The sequence below is a fragment of the Rhodamnia argentea genome, chromosome 1, assembly GCF_020921035.1.
Source record: "Rhodamnia argentea isolate NSW1041297 chromosome 1, ASM2092103v1, whole genome shotgun sequence".
Lineage (NCBI taxonomy): Eukaryota > Viridiplantae > Streptophyta > Magnoliopsida > Myrtales > Myrtaceae > Rhodamnia > Rhodamnia argentea.
The window spans coordinates 8,769,809-8,792,114 of record NC_063150.1 but is presented as its reverse complement, the minus strand read 5'-3'; the positions used below and the strand labels follow the sequence as shown (position 1 = coordinate 8,792,114).

Sequence of the window (22,306 nt, the reverse complement as noted above, 5' to 3'; positions counted from 1 at the left end):
GATTCCTGTGTAGTCATTCACATGGCAGTTTCAGTTGGTTAACACCTACAAGAATAAGTACTTTCTTTGTATTTCCTCTGCCATAGTATGTAATGAGTATGGAGCTAATCACACATAGTCCAGCTTTCGCATGTTTTGGATCTACTATGTTATCTATCTTTATCAGCAATTGCATTTCAAGTCATTCAGTCTACTATTCAAGACAATGGAACAGTCTATTTCTAAGATATTGACTCTTTAAGGAGACGATCATTCCTGGTACAGCATCAGGTGAACCGGAATGTCGAGATATCCCCCTTTTTTCGCGTCTGAGTTTCCGAGATGGTAAAACTGGGGCACTGGCTTGCTTTAAGAGAGGGAAAAACCTCGGTTTGACATTAAGCTGTAGCCGTGAAATGCCAAAATCGAGTGAAACCAATCTGGCCCTTTCTGCTATTTCCTTTCCTGGTTCATGGTTATTAGCTTCAGCATGCCGGTAGTGAATTGCGGCAAACTCCTTACTGAGTTCAACTATGAAGAACTGACTTCTGGCCTAAACGGAAAGCTGGCCTCGGCTTGCATTGATGAGGTTAGAAGTTGCATGCATCTCACATCCATCTCAGTCACCAAAAAGATTGCTGTAGATGCTAAATGGTTTGTAAAACTTGTTGACCAGTGCCTGACAAGCAGTCGTTGGCTGTTCCAACACCCAAAGATGCTATGCATAGAAAATGTAAAGCTTCAATTCGAAATTGTCACCCCCAGAATCCTACCAGAACAGGGGAGATGATACGACCGTCTTCTCGCCTAAAGGGCGCAGCTTCAAACATAACCAACGTTAATCTATTATGGGTATCAGTATATGATAGAACAATAATTTAGATACAGGATCGAACAATAATCTAGATACAGGATCAACAATATATATTTTTCCAAACTAAAAAACTAAACCTTAACAGATACCATTTCAGACATTCCAACTATATGAATTTATTCCCACAACCCTACTACCAAACATTCCTCGACGATATCGCTCTCGTACTACTCGTCGCTAGTTGAAGAACCTTGAAAAAATTGAAATGAATGGGGTAAGTAACCACAGCTTAATGAGTACATTTATTCTAAGTAGATCAAACATTCACATGCATTTTTTATAAAACGATACAATAATTCATCAATTTCAAATTTAGCTTACAATATACGTAAAATATCAAAAGTCAGGTATATCCTTTTCACTACATAACTTTTTACATATCAGATCAACAATAAGAAATCAAACATCATCGGTCCATTCCATTGATTAATCTCTATTAAATCAACTGTTAATGGTTCAGTCTATCGACTAATTTAATGCTCAATATATAACTATGGCCATGCTTAATCTCGTGACAAAGGCAACCAAGGTCCCTTGACTAGGTCTCCACTTATATAGCTGATGGTTTGGCCTAGAAGGATGCCCTGGTAATAATATGCATACTTATCCCTCAATAGATTCCAATTATATCGACATGAACTTAATCCACTAGCAACATTCTCCAACAAACCCCAATCAAATCTAGAATCGGTTTCAATACTTAAGTTCCCTAACCAAATCATACCAATTTTCACAATTCCATTCGTCAAACATATAGCCTGTTATAAATTATATGTAAAGATAAGAGCTTTTCGTAATTATTTCATAACAAGGTTTTGCAAACCATTCACGGGTAAATAGTTTAAACAATAATCAATGGATACTTTCATTTAAAAAGACAAAAATTAGTAAATGCTCAAATTAGTTTTATGCATTCAATATGCCATAAGAACCACTTTTCCTTTTCAAAGAAATATCAAACAATGTAATATCTCTTTAACTCTTAATATATCTTTCTATCACTTCAACAGATGAGTTTTACAAAATCAAAGAAGAAATAAGCTGAGTACAAACGTACGAAGGTAACTCGAATCGGCGGATTTGTATTCCTATTAATTAATAAAAAAAAATATCATTATCCAAGTCGAACACTATTCTAACAAACTCTCGATTAAACTCATTCATAGAGAATTTTCATTATTATCCCTTACACACATCTCACAGTTCAAAATTTACTTAACTTCAAATATGACCTAATTTCGAGAATTACTCTAGGTAAGTACACTATGAATGACATAACTTTTGTACGGCGCTAACTCGAGTGCCATAATTTTTTTCACTCACTTGAGTGCCACATCGGAAGAAAATTGTTTACTTGAGTACCACTTCTGGCAAATCGTCATACGTGGACTTTTATTAATTAATTAATTATTTTTTAGTGACAAGTGGATATTTTAAAATTTTTTAGATATTTTCTAAAATATTTTCTTTTTTTTATTTTGATAGTTTTCTTTTTATTTTATTTTTGTTGCTTTTTCCACCTTGGTCGGCGAGAGTCGCCGGCGACCCTCACCGACCACGATCACCTGGCCCGGGAGCGAGGTCGCCTCGGGCAAGCGGGGCCACGACGGCCCTAGGCAACGACCTTGGGCGAGGGTCGTCGCGGCCCCGTCGGCTTAGGGCAAGGTGGCCCTCGCCACTAGGGTCGCCGATGACCCTCACCGGCCAATGGAGCAAAAAACCAAAATAAAAAGAAAAATTGCGATAAATACAAAAAAATTATGAAAAAATCCATCTGCATATTCATTTTGTCGGTGTTACATTAGCTTTTTCGGTGTCCACGTAATCGATAGCACTTAAAGTGGTCAATTTTTCAAAATTATGGCACTCAAATGAGTAAAAAAAAAAGTCATGATATTGAAGTGAGTGCCGTATAAAGGTTATAACACTCGTAGCCCCGAATTATTCCGATTGTACAGATAAAGGGCTCAGAATCTTTACCCGGCATTAGGGAATCGAATCAATTCGGCTTATCGGGGCGTCCGAAACGAGTACATGTGAAAATTTCTCTCTCTTCCTTTTCCTCGTTTTTGTCGCCCATGTGTTGCTGTTACTTCTACGCCCACCAAGGCCACAAGCATAACCTATCGAAGGAAAGTGAAGGTGGGCTCAGTTGTGGCCATTTTGAACATGGGCTTCGGCATTTCAGTCAAAATTTTTTGTTTTAAGCCCATGATGTTACACAAATAATACTCCATGTCCTGCCGTGTGGTTTGAATAGCAAATCCCAGGAAAATTTAAGCATGTGTTGGAGTGCTCGGCAACGAGGGGCTTCACCAGTCATGCATCATCCAACAAATTGCCGAGGGAAGCTCACAAAATTCAAGTTGACAACGACACAGCAGCGAACGAGAGATGACCCTCATGCAAAAGAAGAATTTATTACAAAGTAAGTCGCGGACATACGAAAGGGAGAGGCAGAGGTTATTTGTAGCAGCAGATCGACAAGGGTCTGGCCAAATTTTCAGATGACCTACAGAAAGATGGGTGGTTGATGGACAAGCGCTAACGCGCAATCTGATCTGCAAATGCATCAGATTAATCTTTCGACTGAGATTGGACCGAATGCAACATGTTAGGGAGCAGTCAATGGCCGCCAACTTACCTAAAATGTGTTCGGACACTAAGCTAAAATGATTGTTTTAAGGAATCTTTTCAAAGGTGCCTGGACAGTACGTTTTTCCAATTTCCCTGCCGTGCCCCGAGGGCAGATTTAACCATGTCAAGCAGAGTGCAGTAATATTGTTTCCGGTATTCGCCATCTCCTGAACTCGAGAGGAAAGTCCTGCTTCCCCTCTTAGGACTCACCAAGAACTGGATTGTCAAAGTGAGCCTTGAATCTTGATGTTACTAAGAGCAGAGAGTGCATATTATGTTTCCTTTCTTTCATTCCCTAACTCTGGAACGGAACTTTGTAGTGCATTCCCGCGTCCTGGATATTACAGTATGAACTAAGAAGCATTGTCAAAATGAGAATGGGGTTTGATTGACTGTAGATTAATGAGAGGAACTTAATGCAAGATCAACATAATAGCAATTCTTCAGGCTACTACTGCAGACAAAATGCCTGCAGTTCAAGCGCAAGCCCAGCTTTTATCAAGGGACATGGCACTTCTTCTACATTTCACAGACGGGTGAGACAGAACTGGGAGCCCCCACTGAGAGGAAAAAGTGATGGCCGGGCAGATACCGTCCAAATTCATCCGGTTGGCGATGTCTCGGTAGATCCTGGCGAACTTGCCGGGCAACGCGATAAGCGAAAATGCCCGTAGAGTAAGTTTCCTAGAGCGAGACAGCCGGAGAGCCCTGAGCTTTCCGTTCACATTCCTCACCCAACGCCCCCTGGGCCTCATCGTTTTCTCATCCACGTTGATCAGCTTCTCGTATTGACGCCTGAAGCGGCCCGTGCCAATATCTTGCAGACCCATCTGCCGCATTAAGGACTGATGATAGAGGGGCAAAAAAAAAAAACACTAGAAGAGATGAAGAGAGAGCCCAGCTGCTTCTCAGCTGAGCTTACTAAACAAGGCAACTGTCCCTAGCGCAAAAGGGTATGTGGATAGTTTATAAGGGGGTGACCTATTGCTAGTTCTTTTGGCAGGATTCGGGGTTTTCGAAATTTTTCGGCACAAGTTTTAGTACAAAAACAATGATATAAGCTGCAGTTGGGATTCCTCAAACACATGGCTTCCATTATAGTTTAAACCCAGACACAGTCCAAGGTGACTTACCTTTTCAACACATGGCTAACATCGGTTTCCATGGCCATAGCCACAGCTTAACAACTTGGGCTACGAGCCTCTCTTCTCAGCTGCTGGAATGAGGACAAACTGAAACAGATGGTTTAGGGGAAAAGTGAGAGGCATGTGCAATGATTGCTTCCCATGTTAGTGTGCCTATCGAGGCCAATCATCTGCTCAACGGGAAGGAAAGAATATTGGTGGTCATCATTGGAAAAAAGTGAAAGCAGATCTGCTGGTTTATTCCAAGTCGTTCGACACAGATTGTTGCAGAATCAAATCAAGCCTGCATGGTTGTTGGTCTAACTTGCCCTGCATTGAAGATTACAAGAGGAAGTAATTGTTTAATCAGCAATTAGTGTTTGTATCATCCAGGCTGAGCCTAATGGATCAACCGACCCAGGAACTGTCCTAACCGGACCAAATGGGCCGATTAGATCCGGTTCTCAAGCGCTCTGGTTCGGTTCCCGGTTATAGGGGAACCAGATCAACTAATATTTTTTCAGAATAAAAATTCCTAAATGTAAAATTAAACATGAACCTAAGATGCTTAGAATGCTTAGTATGACTTCCAAATTTAATGAAAACTCAATATAGTTAACGAAAGTTGGTTAGGTGAAAATGTCGTTAGCGAGAAAAATATGACGAAAAATCACAAAAGAAAATGCGACAGATCCAATGATTGGACCGCCCGAGAACCGGACCGGGAACCGATTACTCCGAGTACCATCCCATTGACAATTTGACTGGCCTTACCCAGTCGCGGACTCGCAGGCATTTGAAAATTTGCAAGCAGTTTAATTATTCTCTCTTTGCTTTTGGGCTAATGGCCTTTTCGTTGCACCTGATGGCATGGGCTTATTCCATTGGACTTAAATAGCAATCGGGCTGGCGCTTTGATGGATGGACATACGTACGCACCAAGCAGGGGGCACATGCGTTGTTCTTGCACAATGCAAAGAGATCAGTCTGCTTTCACCTATCGCAGCGGACTGATGTATGTTTGGAGACTTTGGAACCAAAAGTATGCATACATTTGTGTGGTCCATGTTCTTATTTTCCACGATTTTTCAGATCGAATGTAGACATTCACGTGATTCACATGAGAGAAAAGGGAATGATATATATGATACTGTTCAAAAGTACTTTTGACGATTGTGAATCTCTCGTTGAGAGCAACATATACGAAGAGAACGCTCAAATCAATAGCCTATGTGGATATTCGCATTCACAAGCGGTATCGAGGTTCTTCTTTTTATATAAAAAAAATAAAGTTCCTTTGTATGGACCTTCATAGGGGAAAGTGTCTAAGTATAGCTCGATTTGGTCGCGGTGGAAAAATTATCAAAAAAATTATAAACCTATTACAATTGTGTCAATTCAATCATAAATCTATTTTTTTTTTTACCAATTTAGTCTTAAATTTTTTTCCTTTTTCTTCCTTCTCTTTTTTCCTCCAACTTGTTGCCAGGTCGAGAACCCTGCAAAGGTGAGGGCCAGTGAGGTTGGCCTCGCTTAGCAACAATGAGGCCAAGCCTCGCTAGTGGCCGATAAGGTTGCCCTCGCCGACCTGATGACCGACTGGAGGAAGAGGGAGAAGAAAAAGAAAGAAACGAAAAACAAATAAAAAAGTGAAAATATCAAAATATTATTAAAAATTGTCACATTAGTGCTAGCAGCTATCCACGTCAGAGCCGGCTTGCCAAAATTGTCAAGATGGATCAAATTGGCACAAATGTAAAAAGTTAGGACTAATTTGGCCCAAAAAAAAAAAAGTTTGGGATCGAATTAACACAATCGCAATGGATTTATGACTTTTTTTGATGATTTTCCCATGCGTTGGCTTAGAACCATTGACATCTAGCATGATCATTGCTATGAGTCTATGGCCTTCTAAATATGGTGACGTCGAAAATATGACGCCTCGATCGACACGCGAAAATCAACAGATGCGTCGACGGTACATTCATTGCGACGAGATCGAGTAAGAACAAGAGAGCCCCATTTTCGAAAGTTATTGCTCATAGTTGTCATTAGGCATCATGCACAATATTCGGGGCGATGAAACACAACATCCTAAGTGAAAGATATGCCTTGGCGGCTAGAATCAAAGAGACGGCCGGATTCCGTTTTGTGCATGTTGGAAGCAACTCTCTTTCCCCCTCACCCTCATTTAAACAAATCTCACAAGTCGCAAGCACACATCAGAAACCAGGTCAAGTTAAATATTCATCAGTGTGCGTATACGTTATAAACTTATCAAGAGAGTTTGGTTGCTACTGTCCAAAAGCGTCTGCAATCTCGTTCTTAGCCTTTGCTGATGCATGCGAACTTACAAACATCAAAATCAGCCGATGACTTCAAGGTTGGAGTTTCATATTCATATTCTCGCATTCAGGTCAACTTGCCGTCCTCATGTCAAACCGCGGATCATTCGTGTGTCATGTTATATTTTGTCCGCTTGCGCTTATCAGATCCCCGAGTTTTGCGGTCATACCCTTTCACAGCAAGAATCACAGGCAAACAAAGATGAAATACTTCCAATCTTTCTTGACTAGACAGAGAGCATAAGGATAGACAACATCATTCGTGTTGTGCTCATGGGAATGTTATAAGGACGCATGTCTAGTTTGCTTAGATTAGACTATAAAGAGATACCATTACTCTTCGTGCCCGAGAGGAGATCCCTCTCCATCTTCCCAACACAAGCAGCCAAAGATGCTCCAAAAAGGTCAACCGGCTGACCGGATTCAGCTCTTGCCATTGCTCCTCAAAAGCGAGGCATGGTCTCGGAACAACAACACCTGAAACTCGACAGGCCTTCATTGATATATACACAGACAATTTGGAGATGAAGCAAATTTTTTTTTTTTTTTTTTGCAGTTGGCTGACTAGACAGATGAGAAACGTGTCGGATTTTGAAGGGAGGGCTCCTATCGCATCGACCATGTTTTTTTTTTTTTTTCCTCGAGATAATTTTGTGTTTATGATGTTCTAACTAACCTAGATGAGCTTTAAAGTAGGAGAGGATAGAAAAGGTTGGCTAGTCTTGTATACCTACGTTTGTCATGCAAGTAAATACAAACGTGAGGAGAACCAAATCAATGGATGTGGTCAGAAGCAGAACAACCAAATGACAGAAACATAAGAGGTCGGCAGCTTACTGTATTTATTTCACATTAAGTTCTTCATGGTCCTGCAAAAGTAGGAATTTCATTTTTTTTTATATTATATATTACCTTCTTCCCATAATGGCAATGTTGTAATTTCGTCGAATTCAAAGACAGCTGCCTGCAATAAATCTCCAAACTTAATTTGGACGGAAGAAAGTCGCGTATCGTTTTGAAACCCTAATGGGTTTCTTCCATTTCCGTCAACTCTTTGACTTTTTGTTCAAAGAAACCTGTTGCAGGCGCGTTTTACACTTTATACATGCATGTATGTATAAACACTAAACTAGGGTTAGTCCAGATCCATCATATCTATTTCACCTACATCTGGCGGTTGTTTACAAAGTCTTGCACCAAAAGAAAAGCCAAAAAAGAGAGAGGATAATATCGAACCAAATTTTACGTGACGCACGGTCAAACCGGATTGAATCGATCTAGAACGGGACGGGAAAACACCGGCCCGAAAACTGTACAACTTGGAATTTGCTTATTGTTTTGCATCCAAGCTCGGATTTCATCTGGATGCTTTGACTTTTAGAGTCCAAGCTTTGAAGATACGCTCCCTTTGATTATTATAATTGTAATGATAATTACTATTATTATCATTCAGTCCGCCATAAAAGCAAGGAGAAAGTAGAAACCTTGCAGCTTCCAGCAGGAAACATTGAATATTAAACTATGTAGAGCGATAATAAAAAAGAAAAAAAAAAACGTAGTACCAGAAATATCAAAAAAATGAAAAAGCAGTGAGACATCTCTGCAAACCCTGTTTCATGATGGCTGCAATAACATTTGTATTCATGGCATTCGTTAACGCGTTGGCATATGTCTAGCGAACCTCATCAAGGACAGTGCGACGAACAAACCCAGAAAGGAAAAAAGATCAAATTTTTCAACTTTCGTCTAAATCCGTGATACATGTGAAATCCTGGGTCTAAGTCACTTCAGCATGGAAGGCTGCTGCTACTGAGGATTAATCTCTCAGGGCAGGGAGTTAATCAGCTACCGAACCTTCTGAACAGATGAATGGAATTCAATCGATCAAGAGAAGCAGGAGAAGCAAGACGATGACGAATCGCTCTTCTGATTGCTGCAGAAGCTGTTGCTGCAGAGGACGCGAAGGAACCTCGATCGTCTCCTGGAGTAGCAGAGCCTGTGTCTGAGCCTGGAGAGCCTCGAGCAGACCAGCTTCCGGAGCCGGCGGGCGGACCTTAGCCGGAAGCAGAGGACCCGCTCGATCCTTGTGAAGGACCTCTTGATCCTCTCCGAGAGGGTCCGCTTTCTGCTGAACTGGTAGCTCCGGAGGAAGAGCTGCCTCTTCTCCATCATCAGGCACTGGTGCTCCATGGAGTCAACCCTGAAGACTGGACCCGTCAGGCTGGGGTTCACCGTGGCCATGTGTATCAGGGATTCAGGTTGCACTACGCAGTCAGAAAGAAGAAGCCTTCTCTCTCTATTGGTAGAGAGCGAGAGAGGGGAGAGAGAGAGAGCGCGTTGTGAGAGACTTTGATGGGGGGATTACATGCGGTTGAAATTAAGGGCGAAGAGAAAGGTTATAAGGTCAAAGGGACAACTGTTGAGGAGGGTTTTTCCAGTCTTTTTCATTTTTACGAGTCCTAGCACTAGTTGGCTCCGTTTATTTTACGGCAATTTAATAATTTAAAAAATATCTTTTTAAAAAAAAAATGATTATTCATATTGTTTGAAATAATTAGCCAATAAAATTCTTTTTAATTATCGACAACAATTTATTTTTAAGTATTTTCGTAAACTATGAAAAAGTTTTTCGTTTATTTATTTTTTTAAACGATATAAGCGATTATTTTTTGAAAAATATTTTCTTCAAATTTTTTTTGAAAAATAAATTGAAAATTCCATTTGTTTTTCGAAAAATGAATAATTTGATAAAAAAAAAGTCTCCTGAAAAGGATATCCGGTATCGTTTAAAATTATTAGTTAATAAAAAATATTTTCATTCTCAATGACTATTTATATCTAAACATTTTCATAAACGATGAAAATAATTTTCATTTATTCATGTTTATAAATAATATAAGTAGTCATATAAAAAATATATTTTTTAAATTATTCATTTTCGGGAAATAAATGAAACTTGATCGACCGTCAAAAGGCTGCGAACCTTCACATGTTTATCAGTACCTCCCTTTGGTTTACACTTGTGTGGTGACACTGCGCAGCCGCCGGTGGACTGGGAAAAGCCCACGGTCCGTATTTTGATGCTTGACCTTTCGTGATAAAAGTCAAAAGTATGGCCTGATGCCAACCTAAAAAGAAAGAAAACTTTAAGGTTTGCCATGGGCCTCGCACTTTCCAATTGATTCTCCCATGTCGACTCGACGAATAACAATCTTCACTTCACTGAGACGATCACCGGAAATACCATTCGTCTGGCAGCAATCCGAAAACAAGTTAAGGATCTCAAAACAAGAATCGCGATGCCAAGATATGTCTCAAGATGGTGCTCATGCAAGAAGCTGCAAAAAAAAAAAAAAAAAAAAGAGAGTGGTGCAGATAATTACATGACTACTCTCTGCTTACCAGTACGTAACAGATTTCTGTACCTACAGTGCTCAGCAGACAATTAGGCTCTTATAAGGACACTTTCAGGGAGAAGCCTAGCTCAGTTTCTGCATCACACTACACAAACTTAGGTGCAAATTGGTCCCAAATCAAACAACACGCAAAATTCTGTCGTTCTATCGTGTTTCTTTCATCCTCGTGTTAGTCTGCCCGACAGTAATCTTGTACCTTCATCAAAGAAGATAACTGCTTGACTAGTCATCTTTGTCTAGCTTCATCTGCTGCGGGAACATGCGGAGGATAACTGGACATGTCCACATCAATGAGCGACATGTCGTAGGGGACTGCAGAAGAGTTTGATGGGTCGACAAGTAGGGAAGACTTCATGGTCTCTGACCCGGTAGCAGAATCGGGCACTGTCGATGATTTCTTGGGAGTGCTAGAAGCAGAAGAAGACATGCTGGAGAGTTGCACTTCATCCATTTTGTTACCAAACATGTGCTTGTTCTTTCTAACAGCGTCCATTTCCGGGCCAGTTGGCACAAAGGTGCGTGACCTGTATTTCCTTGTTCCCTCATCGCCACCGTCGTGGTTGTAGAGTACGTATTCATGGTAAGTTGGTGCAAACTGCAACAAGTATTGATTCAATCATCATTCAAGGGCAGCACAAGCAAAATAAAAAAAAGGGGGTTCATCAAATGACATCAGCAACCTCCAAGTTTTACCTGGTGGACAGTGTCATCATAAAAGTCAGTTAACTTTAGTGCATGTGCAAGACTCGCGGTAAAATTACGAGGACCACCAATATTTGCACCCGCATACTCTTTGTAAGGGAAGGCATATTGGTGACCTACTGCAGCAATAAGCATCTCCACACATATTATGAAATCTTGGAATTGAGCAGCTTCATCCGCATCTCTGATTAATCCAGTCTTTGCAGCAAGGAAAACCAAGACGCCCTACAATATGGAAAAGAATGTTTAAGACATGAAGAGACAGCTACTTTATACTTTCCAGCAACCCAATTACAAAGCAACAAAGTTCGCAAATAAAACAAGAGAAAAACTTATTAGGCAATAACAATCCATCGTACATATTTTATTCACGAAAGACAAATGACAACTTTGTTTACAATCCTTAAGTCGACAAACCAATTTTGTATGCTCTTTATTAAACACTTCCTCCAAAAAGAAAAACAAAGGAATGCACAAGCAACATATACAGCAGAAATTTCACCTGCCAATAAGTTAGAAAGACAACGGACTTGATGATTATAAACTTCGGAACTGGATTGAATGGCTGGAGCAAATCTCTGCATGCCACATAGAATAGTACCAAAGCATAAAGTGCCATTGTATATGATAAAGTATAGATGATGGTGAGATACAGGTATGACTGTGCTGGACTGAAATTTCCATCATGATATTTTCCCTTCGCATAGAGGACGAGTGTGACGGCAACCAGAATGGGCTTCAGTATCACAAACTGCAGACAACCTTGTTTGCACCTACGAATAAAGCGCCTGCAAGAAAGATTCAGAAGTCTAAATCATTCACAAATAAGCTGGGAGTCAAAGTGTATATAAACACTCCAGTCAAACTCTGTTTTCCCATGAGAGCAGTTTAATGAAACTTCACAATAATTGTCCGACTTTCTTGGGGAAGCAGAAGAGTATCTAGTGCAAAGCATGACATATAACCCAGAGTAACTTGATTAATAAAGAAACTTGCGCTGTTTCCAATTGAGTATTTCTAGAGAGCCCACTACACTATATAGGCAAGGCCGTGCAGTAAGCACTCACCCATCCAATGGCATTGGAGGTAAGCAGCATGTCATTAAGTGCCAAGATGGTTTCAAAACCCGACCACTTAAATTCAGCACAACGGCTCCTGGACCACCAACCCATGCGAGGCAGAGTGATAGAAAATTATAAATAACCCAAGCTTCATACCTGAAAGAGTAAATTCCAAAACAACGAGAAAATAGCAATAACTAATTAAGTTATGATTTTCGAGACTCGCCAATATTTTTATAGATCACATCTATGAGTGCCTACAAAGGTGGTGATAAAATTTTTGTATCTCCGTAACACCAGTACGTACGACCCACAATGCAAAAAGCAAAGGCCAACCAACCAAAAACATGAATAGCACACAAAATAAATAAAATGTGAAATGGAGACATCCCCTTCAGGAAATAAATGCAAATACTTACATATCACGAATCAAGTCAAATACTTGGGGCATGTCTGAAATGACTATTGCTTTTTTTTTTTTTTTTTTTTTTTTTTTTTGCTCAACCTAAATTTTGCAACTCATGCACTTTGACTTCGTTTACACATGAAACTCCCAAAACTTATAATTGAATAGTCTTTTGAATTTTGATGGAAAGCAAAAGAGTTTCTTTTTGCTTTCGCTTACCTTACTCAACATCATTATAGTATTCAAAAAATTTGACAGGGAAAGGGAACATCAAAGCACATTAAATTGCACCAAATTCTCCAAATTCTTCATAAACATGGGTTAAAAATTCAGATACTTACACCTCACGAATGGAATTGAAATAAATTGAATGCTCGTTCATTATGAGGGATAAGAAAGAAGTCAATGCGTACACCTGACAAGAGCATAAGATTGGACAATTAGTCAGATAGTAAAGGCCAGAAAAGTCAAAACACAATCTTGAATTTTAAACAGATTTCGAGATTAACTTGCAGTTTTCTTTTTTCGTGTTATGGGGTGAGGGATCCTCTATTTATTAATTTTTCTTCTGTAAAAAGGGGCAGGGAATGGGTTGTTGGGGGCATAGGGTCAGTGGAAAGACTGGATATCAGCTTGAATGTAAGAAAACAGGAAAAGTATCTGATAAATTGATGATCAGATTTGACAGTCTCTTAAGAGCTTTCTAATTTCAAATTCTACCAAAACCTTTGTTCTTTTGTTAATCAGTTACGATCTGATAAATTGATGACCAGTTTTGACAGTCTCTAAGAGCTTTCTCATTTCATATTCTACCAAAACCTTTGTTCTTTTGTTAATCAGTTACGATCTGATAAATTGATGACCAGTTTTGACAGTCTCTAAGAGCTTTCTCATTTCATATTCTACCAAAACCTTTGTTCTTTTGTTAATCAGTCAGGATTTAGACAACTCTACTGACGAATTTCATTTCTTACACACCCTATGCTGAGAAATCCATCATTTATATGATTTCATAGCATATGAGGTAAGATAACAAATGATGATTCAGTACAGCAGCTACGGACTGCACCAACCAATGTTCTCAATTAATACACCAACTTCAAAGTTCAATCGTTATAACAACTAAGCAATGTGCTTTTCCCCTGTCCAATAAAGCATGGAAGAAAGCAAAGTAAAATCTCCAAAAAAGCTCACAAACTACTTGTCTAAGAGTGAACCTACAGCTCTGATGTTGCGGGTTAAAGTGTTCACAAAAATTCGGTGCGATTTTGTTTCATCTATCTAGTTTCATCCTCCAGAATGTTTATGCAGAATCACTAAGTTCTCATCCTAACCCCAAATCTAGGTCCACCACCATTTTCCTTAACACTCAAATGAAACGCATAACAGAATAACAAAGGAAAGCTAATTGATGGAATGTGGAAGGTGCGATATCAGTATACATCTAAGAATGCAGTGTTCATAGCTTCCACAATCTTTCTCATTGACTCAAGTATTGAAATTTCATAGAACTCACCGGCACCATGAAGATGATGCGGACTATAAATCTTTGATAAGTTGGCTCGGTGTAATTCACCAAGTGCATATAAATGTGGTGAACTGCTATCGCGATCGCCCCCACTGTGCAAATAAGCGCGATGATGTTGAAATAAATCGGCATGAATTCCCCCATTGCAAGCTTATCCTTCACCAATGTCCTCTTCCCTTTAACACGACCATAGAAAACCATTTCCAAAAACTAAGCCAATTGGAACCAGCACAAATAACACAAACCCACAAAAAACATATTAGGACTGAGCTAATCACAAGTCATCCACCTCGGCCGAAGTTCACATCAACTAGAGTAAAATTCAGCTCTTGACACTCCAATTGGTTAAACAATCCTGGGCGCCATTCATTTCTTCCCACGAGGTTTGCAAAACAGTGAAACCGTAACTTGGGCGCCTGCCACCATTAACGATGACAAGCATTATCGCGCTAACCAAACGATCACTGAATTCGAGAACTTTCACGAAGAAGAAGAACGGTATTCGGACAAGAAACAAGAGCGGGAAGAAGAAATCGGAAACTAACCTCGTCGACGCGTCGGGATCGTCAGAGATTGTAGGAGGCGAAACAGATCTATGTTCGACGTTGCAATTGTCGTTTTCCAACTCTTTTGGGGGGAAAAATGGGATTTTTATTGTGGGTTGCTTAATGGAGTGAGTTGAGTGGGAACAAGAAATTGAGAGGATGGAACGAGGGGAAGGAGAAGCATTTGCTTCACTGGCAAACCAATGATGGTCTCTCCTCTCTCTCTCTCTCTCTCTCTCTGTTCAGTCTGGGTTGTCCAATAACATATGCTGTCACATATTCTATTTTTCATTAAATTTTTGCTTAATTTTTTTTTAAATGGAACATTTAGTGCTTGTAATTGTTCCAGAATAATCATGATCATCATTGTCACTATCTTGGTGCTCCAAAGTTTCCGAGTTGGAATTTGATTTGACGTCAGTCTGCAGAATGCCCAAAATGAACTCTTAGGCTGAATCATCCGCAATAAAAGCATGAAGAGTTACCATGGAGGGAAGGAGATGCTGAGTAATTGAAGGGTCCTTATGCCATTACATCATCATGCGCAATGTCACGAAATCAGAATAATGCGCCATAAATTATATAACTTGCTTTGGTCATACCCAAGAAAAGGGTAACACAAGTAAGATTAGATAATCAAAAGTCGTTACAATATCATCGAAAAGCACATCGTTTTTAGTCGCGTCTGATTTTCGCATTTCTACTGCTGGTGATTCATATGTCAAGACCATAAAAGACAGCTGAAAGCTTCATCCTCCCAATTGTAAAGCACTAATGGAAAACAAAGAAGATGGTAAAAAAAAAAAGTGGTAAGAAAATGCAGAAGACAGGGAAGAATGTCACAAGGTAACTAGTAAAATACAAAGAATACGTAAGACAAAACCAAACCAAGTAATATGGGAAGAGGGCCACAAGAGGTCCATGGGTTGTAAACTCCAGAGACAAGATCGCATATCGGCCCATTTCTGTTAATGGACGGAGGAAAGAATCACAGGTTTATCGCTCATTTCTTCGAATTATTTTCTCCTGTTGATTCTCTCTCTATAAAGAGAAAACGATAGCATAGCAGAGCAGTAGCAACAGAGAGAGAGGTGGAGGCTAGAAGGCCATATATCTCTCCTCCATTTCTCTCCCTCTCTGAGACCTTATCTTTCCCTCTTACCGCCTCCCTTGGCCGCCTCTCTCTTCCAAAAATATCTGCCGCTTCTTGTTCCTCTCTCTCACTCACAGCCTCGCCAGATTATCGAATTTCACTTGAAGTCTGTGCCTTGAGCGTTTTCTACCACTATCTTCAATGGCTTGTAGGTCTCTAACCACGTCTTTCATTTGCCATGGCCAGTCTCTTGAGACGTCGAAGAAACCAACCCCAACAATGGCAGCAGTGTCTGCTGCATCAGCTAGTCCTTTGGTTTCTTTGTCTTTTTTGGAGAAGCCCCACTTCAATTCCTTGCTCTGTTCATCTAGCGAGTGCCATGTCCGAAGACCCTTTGGGTCTTTCGAGAGTGGGTGTGTGAAAAGGTGCGGCCTTAGGCGGAGTCTGAGTAGCTTCGTGACTTCTGCTATCGCCACGCCGAACTCGGTGCTGAGCGAGGAGGCTTTTAAAAAGTTGGGGACTCGTGGGTTCTCGGAGAGTGAGATTGACGTGAGTGAGGATGAGGGTGGTTTCGTGAATGAGGGTGGCGAGGCTGAGAGTGCGAGTGAGGACGAGCTTGCTCTCTCCAAGCTGGGTTTGCCTCAGAGGCTTGTGGAATCTCTTGAGAAACGTGGCATTACCCATCTCTTTCCCATTCAAGTATGCTTCGTTCCTTTTTTTCCTTTCCCTGTGTTATCCTAAATTTACGTTTTCGTGTGAATTGCTGTTGTTTATTGCTGGCTGAGTTTTTGTTTTTTCGAGCACACTTTGTTGGCTGGATAATTAAGTGGAAAACTTGACCTTTGTTAATGTACTAGGTGAACCACGGATGGAATTAAGTGCAGGCAATTATAATCGGTATACTAGGATGTTCTGTGGTAGCTTACATTGGATGACTATCCTATGATGAAAATTGAGCTGTTCAACATGAAGATGTTGTTGGGTCTAAGGCTTTACATAGGCGGAATTTCCCTTTTTTAATCGACACGATATTCAGTTTCTTTACTTTTGCCAGCACTAGGATAGTTCACTCATTACTTTTCCCCCTTGATTTTTCACTCTACTAAAGTTCTGTATGTTTTCAATGGAAAATTCACGTTGCTCATACTATTATTTCATTGTTAGAGAGCGGTGTTTATCCCTGCGCTTGAAGGGCGTGATTTAATTGCTCGTGCAAAGACTGGTACAGGGAAGACGTTAGCTTTTGGGATTCCTATACTGAAACGTCTTACCGATGGTGATGAGCATAGAAGTTCGAGGTATTTGAGGGATAATTTTACTTGTTTTGGTAACCTCCCGTCTTTGAGCATTTTCTAATGACACATTATACTGTAAATGTCTCTTAGACGTGGGCGACTTCCTAGAGTTTTGGTCCTAGCACCAACAAGGGAATTAGCAAAGCAAGTAGAGAAAGAAATGAAGGAATCTGCGCCTTACTTGAACACTGTTTGTGTTTATGGTGGAGTTTCTTACATTACCCAACAAAGTGCCCTTTCCCGGGGGGTCGATGTAGTTGTAGGTACTCCTGGTCGAATCATTGATTTGATCAACGGTAACAGCCTTAAATTGGGGGAAGTGGAATATCTGGTACTTGATGAAGCTGATCAGATGCTTGCCGTTGGTTTTGAGCAAGATGTGGAATTGATCTTGGAAAAGCTTCCCTCACAGCGACAGAGCATGCTTTTCTCTGCCACAATGCCTGGTTGGGTGAAGAAACTGGCGAGAAAGTACTTGAACAATCCTTTGACAATTGACTTGGTAAGGTTCTTCTCTCAATAATCGCTGTCTCCATCTGCCCAAACTTCTTGCATGATCCAACATTGGGTATAGGCTGAACTTTTGCATAGCACGGTCGTAGAAATGGATGAGTGTGGCTCATCAAAATGTCGTGCGACGGCTTATGTGGTTTGCCTGCCCTTTATTTCCCTGATGTAGGTTGGAGAGAAAGATGAAAAACTCGCTGAGGGAATCAAAATTTACGCCATATCAGCTACTCCAACTTCAAAGCGTACTGTTCTAAGTGACCTCATCACGGTAGGAGATGCATCCCTCGTATTTGATTGCTTTTTCCTCAATCAAATGCTTATTTGATTCGCTAACATTTGCATATGATATGTCTCCCATTAGGCATTTGTCCTGAATTTTGTTTCTTAAGATTCTTAATGGTTAGCGGAAGAAGGCTCTGATCTTGTTCTTGCCTACATGCTTTATGGTAGGCTTTAAGAGAAGTGCTTTTACTAGATAAATGACCTCTTGTTTATCTATAAGGTGTATGCGAAAGGAGGGAAGACCATTGTTTTCACGCAGACTAAAAGAGATGCAGATGAGGTATCAATGGCATTAACGAGTAGCATCGCCTCTGAAGCATTGCATGGGGATATCTCTCAGCATCAGAGGGAGAGAACTCTTAATGGTTTCCGGCAGGGGAAGTTCACTGTTCTTGTTGCTACTGATGTTGCATCTCGTGGGCTTGATATCCCTAATGTTGATCTCGTAGGTTATTTAGTTCTTATGTTTGTTTACTTGCACGATTAGTTATTCCTCTCATGAAGCTATGTGTATGAGAGTAACAAGAGTATATGTATTTCCTAATGCCAGATCATCCACTATGAACTGCCGAATGATTCAGAGACTTTTGTCCATCGGTCTGGGCGTACTGGACGTGCCGGGAAAGAAGGAACTGCTATCTTGATGTATACAAGTAGTCAGAGGAGAACTGTCAGATCCATTGAGCGAGATGTAGGTTGCACATTTGAGTTTATTAGCCCTCCAGGAATGCAAGAGGTTTTGGAGTCATCCGCTGAGCAAGTTGTTGCGACCCTCAGAGGAGTTCATCCTGAGTCTGTAGGGTTTTTCACTCCAACAGCACAAAAACTAATGGAAGAGCAAGGTGTAAATGCTCTAGCTGCTGCTTTGGCTCATTTGAGTGGCTTTTCGCAACCTCCTACATCTCGGTCTCTTATAAATCATGAGCAGGTAGATTAGAAACATCTAATTTGTGGCAATTTTGCTTGTCATCTGTGCTTCTATAACCCCATCTGTTATTAGATTTATTCAAGATTTAGCAAAAGAAGTGGTTGCTCATCGGAGCATGACCATTTATGTGGGGAAAAATAATTTCCTGTTTGCTATCCAAAATTTGAGAACGTGTATGTATTTAACCAATGATAGCAATTGGTCCTTCAGAACATGGTTTTTCTATTTTTCTGCCAATTAACGGGTAATTTGAGATTATGGAAAATTCTGCCTGCTGCTGTATCTTAGAATGATCTACTGGACACGTGTTGTAGGGTTGGGTTACGCTGCAATTGACTCGGGATCCATCTTATTCTAGAGGTTTCCTTTCTGCCCGATCTGTCACTGGATTTTTATCTGATGTCTATTCTCCAGCGGCAGATGAACTAGGGAAGATATATTTGGTTGCAGATGAAAGGGTATCTACCAAACCAGAGCACTATCTTTATATATTTCCCATTATTCTTCGTTGGCCTGTATATTTTCTTCATATCGATGGTGGTGCCAATGACAGGTTCAAGCGGCGGTTTTTGATCTTCCAGAGGAGATTGCAAAGGAGTTGCTGAGTAAGCAAACACCACCTGGGAACACTATTACAAGAATTTCCAAGGTTGTATGAGGGCTCGAGATACCTCATATGGTTGACATTACTATGTTTTACTTAGATGCAGTTGCTTACATGCGTAGATATTGCTGTAGTGTCAGTTTCAGTGTTAATTGCACACTAATAGCTAATTCACTTGGATCTTGTGTATTGACAGTTACCTGCTCTGCAAGATGATGGGCCCCCTAGTGATTTTTATGGTAGATTTTCTAGCAGAGAAAGTAGTCGTCGGACGAGTCCTAGAGACCGCAGAGGATCGGGATCGAGATCGTCCCGAGGCTGGGGCAGTGGTCGTGATTCTGATGATAGTGATGGTCTATTTAGCCGTGGTGCCCGAGGTTCCAGAACTGAAAATAACTGGAGTCGCGCCTCAAGATACAACGATAATGATTGGCTTATAGGTGGTAGGCGATCTAGTAGGCCATCTTCGAGGGACAGGTATATCTTTCTGCTTATGCAAATCTTGCATGTATTCCTCAAGCATTTTTGTCTGCTCTTGGAACATATGGAATTGATGCAGTGTTGCAGACTTGTGTTGGACATTAGATACATTATCCTCCATCAATGAGCAAATATATTCCTTTTAACTCACCGGTGACTTACTTCACGTGGCCATGTAAATCTCACTGATAGGGCATTGTGTCATGACAGGAGCTTTGGAGGATCGTGCTTCGTATGTGGGCGTTCAGGTCACAGGGCATCTGAATGCCCCAGTAAGCAAGACTACTGATTGTATTTAGTTAATTGTGTTGCTTTTTGTACAATCTGAGCGAAAAGTGGAGGGTCCTACTCCGCCGCCACTGCTACCGCCGTCGCTTTGTGCTCTACCTCCTTGTTTCTAACGGGTTGGTCAATGCGTCTTTGTGCTGGAGAGACAGATGAGAAGAATTACAGTGATCGACTCCAATTAATCCCCTGAGCTTCAGTATGCTTGGGATGGGCCGAGTCAATCCTGCTTCCCTCCATACCAAATCGTTGATACTTAGCATCTTTTTGATAGTTTCCCATTAGCTAGAGAAAGGACGCTTCTTTATATGAGCTATCATGTTAACGTAAAGGTGTCGGAATCAGTTCTTGTGAAACCTTATCTGCCTCTCTTTGGAATGGGAGGTTTCCTCCAATTTAGTTGCAAATGGATGCTTTTATGGACTCGCGTCATCTGGCAATCTTGCTATAGGCTTATGATGAAGATGAAACTAGCCTAAATGCCCACTACGCACAGGACCGGAACATCGGAAATTACTTTATAATGTCTTCCAAGTTTGCACGTTATTGTGATTATTTGAATGATTGATGTATGTGCTTATGTTGCTCTTCAGAAATCTTTTAGTTCATTATCTTGGCACTCACTGATCCGGAGTTGAATGGTGTGAACAGAGACTCGCAGCAAGTCTAGTCTAGGAATAGAGTGAATGGTGTAATAAAGCTCTGAATATGAAGGCGATACAACAAGTCTTAGCCAATCACTTAAACTTCTGATATGAGCAAACTGAGGAGCATCATAAATACATCTGCAGGGCCGAGCGACGCCAAGATGCCGAGTAGATTAGGAAGAGAATTGCCCAGCAAAGGTCTCAAATATCAACTTCCATGGCAGAAGACAAGGTTGCAAGATATTCTGACTCCCCACCTGCTTAACCATTATAACTATGACATTGACTTTCCCCCCAAATTGATGGCTTTTGCAATGAGTACAACCAAGTCATCTAGACTGAGTTTTCGCTCTCCCTATCCCATTAGGAGGAGCTATCGTCTAGCCGAAACAAAATCTTTGCGTCGAGGGCCGAAACCAAGTCCTTGAAGAGGACATGTATTGCGTAGATAATATCCAGAACCACCTAAATGTCACTCTGCTTAAGACAAACTACATAGAACATCAATTCCCAGGTTACATGGTTTTCTACGCTGGCGAGAATGTCTGCTCTCTAGGATAAGGCTAAACGAGCAGGCTTATATTTCGACCCCCGTCCATTCGACCGTCTACTGATCCAAAATCTCCACCACACCAAAGGCAATGGACGCGATCACCAGCAAGAAGCCTGTGCTGAAGCTGGTGCATCCAGGAGGCATCACCGAAAAGCATAAAAAACCAACCACTGCTGCTGAAGTCATGAAGAGAAATCCCAGACACTTTGTGACTCGGCCGGACGTGTTCAAGTACCCCTGGATAGTTGTTCGGCCCGAGTCACTCTTGCAACCTGGCAATGTGTTTTATGTTGTCCCGTTCCATACGGTCCGTGGCTTGCTGCAGTGCAAAGCCCGTCAGTATCAGCAGCAAAGCCCCGGCTCCTGTGCTAGTGACGAAGATTATGAGAGCGAACGCGCCCTTGAATCGTTTCGATTGGAACCATGTCCATATGATTCTTCCTCTGAAAGGACTAAAATAGTGAAAAGGAGATCTCCAAACGTTTGCCAGAAGTCTGAAAGATGCAGGCTCGGTGAATGTGATGCAGGGAACCTCACATTCTCAAAGAAGCACTGTCTTGATCAATGGGGTGAGATCCTGCAGCAGCAGCAACAAGGCCATGATTCTCCATCCAATGAAAGGAACAAAGCAAGTTCCAGGCACAGACAATGTGAACGACTTCTTGAAGAATTATGCACCTATGATTCTTCAAATGAGGCGACACGTACTCATCGCCTCCTAAAGAGACGATCCTCAGACGCTCACCGAATTATGCCAAGTTACATGCTTGAAGGATATGTCAAAGGCAATCGAAGATCGGTGCATCCAGTTGGGCGTCATCAGTCTGTGCTGCTGGCCCCAACTAAACAGCATCTTGATTTGTTTGTTGAGAAGAATTCTCCAGACTGTACTAATTTTCGGAGGAGAGTGACATCAGAAGATAGCCTTAGCCCTGCAAAACTCTCCCGTCCAAAATATACTGGTGGCGACTATTACCCGCTCTTGAAAAGACGATCTTCCGATGCTTGCCTG

General features: G+C 41.1%; 3 protein-coding genes and 1 long non-coding RNA gene across 6 annotated transcripts; 1 reads left to right on the top strand and 3 right to left on the bottom strand.

The window, feature by feature from the left end:
* Window positions 1–3,916: 3,916 nt before the first annotated feature.
* Window positions 3,917–4,829, bottom strand: LOC115740203. Its single transcript, XR_004015343.2, has 2 exons — window positions 4,624–4,829; window positions 3,917–4,335 (listed from the first exon to the last, which is right to left on the bottom strand). It is a non-coding gene; the product is annotated as an uncharacterized LOC115740203 (long non-coding RNA).
* Window positions 4,830–8,696: 3,867 nt separating this feature from the next.
* Window positions 8,697–9,346, bottom strand: LOC115740249. Its single transcript, XM_030673734.2, has one exon. It carries the CDS (start codon window positions 9,198–9,200, stop codon window positions 8,844–8,846), a length of 357 nt encoding a protein of 118 aa, XP_030529594.1. The 5' UTR covers window positions 9,201–9,346; the 3' UTR covers window positions 8,697–8,843.
* A 966-nt stretch (window positions 9,347–10,312) lies between these two features.
* LOC115740242 (transmembrane protein 184A) lies at window positions 10,313–14,862 on the bottom strand. Of its 3 annotated transcripts, none has more exons than XM_048274280.1 (8): window positions 14,618–14,862; window positions 14,351–14,488; window positions 14,061–14,248; window positions 12,886–12,959; window positions 12,145–12,294; window positions 11,580–11,865; window positions 11,069–11,302; window positions 10,313–10,970 (listed from the first exon to the last, which is right to left on the bottom strand). In XM_048274280.1, exons 2-8 carry the CDS (start codon window positions 14,355–14,357, stop codon window positions 10,602–10,604), a joined length of 1,308 nt encoding a protein of 435 aa, XP_048130237.1. In that variant the 5' UTR covers window positions 14,358–14,488; window positions 14,618–14,862; the 3' UTR covers window positions 10,313–10,601. The 3 variants fall into 3 exon arrangements, with proteins under 3 accessions (XP_048130237.1, XP_030529582.1, XP_030529583.1); XM_030673722.2 differs by having other exon boundaries at window positions 14,362–14,488; window positions 14,618–14,861; XM_030673723.2 differs by lacking the exon at window positions 14,351–14,488.
* An 832-nt stretch (window positions 14,863–15,694) lies between these two features.
* On the top strand, window positions 15,695–20,513 carry LOC115740238 (DEAD-box ATP-dependent RNA helicase 3, chloroplastic). The gene is made up of 10 exons (XM_030673712.2): window positions 15,695–16,409; window positions 16,875–17,008; window positions 17,096–17,507; window positions 17,685–17,783; window positions 18,018–18,242; window positions 18,348–18,725; window positions 19,040–19,183; window positions 19,279–19,374; window positions 19,526–19,806; window positions 20,020–20,513. Exons 1-10 carry the CDS (start codon window positions 15,912–15,914, stop codon window positions 20,096–20,098), a joined length of 2,346 nt encoding a protein of 781 aa, XP_030529572.2. The 5' UTR covers window positions 15,695–15,911; the 3' UTR covers window positions 20,099–20,513.
* The last annotated feature ends 1,793 nt before the right edge of the window (window positions 20,514–22,306 follow it).

Coding starts and splice junctions, on each gene's coding strand:
- LOC115740249 (XM_030673734.2), bottom strand. CDS start 9,200: ATGGCCACGGTGAACCCCAGCCTGACGGGTCCAGTCTTCAGGGTTGAC.
- LOC115740242 (XM_048274280.1), bottom strand. Junction 11,866..12,144: donor CCTCCAATGCCATTGGATGG/GTGAGTGCTTAC, acceptor TCTTTCTTGCAG/GCGCTTTATTCGTAGGTGCA. Junction 11,303..11,579: donor TCTTTCTAACTTATTGGCAG/GTGAAATTTCTG, acceptor TCCATATTGTAG/GGCGTCTTGGTTTTCCTTGC.
- LOC115740238 (XM_030673712.2), top strand. CDS start 15,912: ATGGCTTGTAGGTCTCTAACCACGTCTTTCATTTGCCATGGCCAGTCT. Junction 17,009..17,095: donor GATGAGCATAGAAGTTCGAG/GTATTTGAGGGA, acceptor AATGTCTCTTAG/ACGTGGGCGACTTCCTAGAG. Junction 19,184..19,278: donor ATTTGGTTGCAGATGAAAGG/GTATCTACCAAA, acceptor TGCCAATGACAG/GTTCAAGCGGCGGTTTTTGA.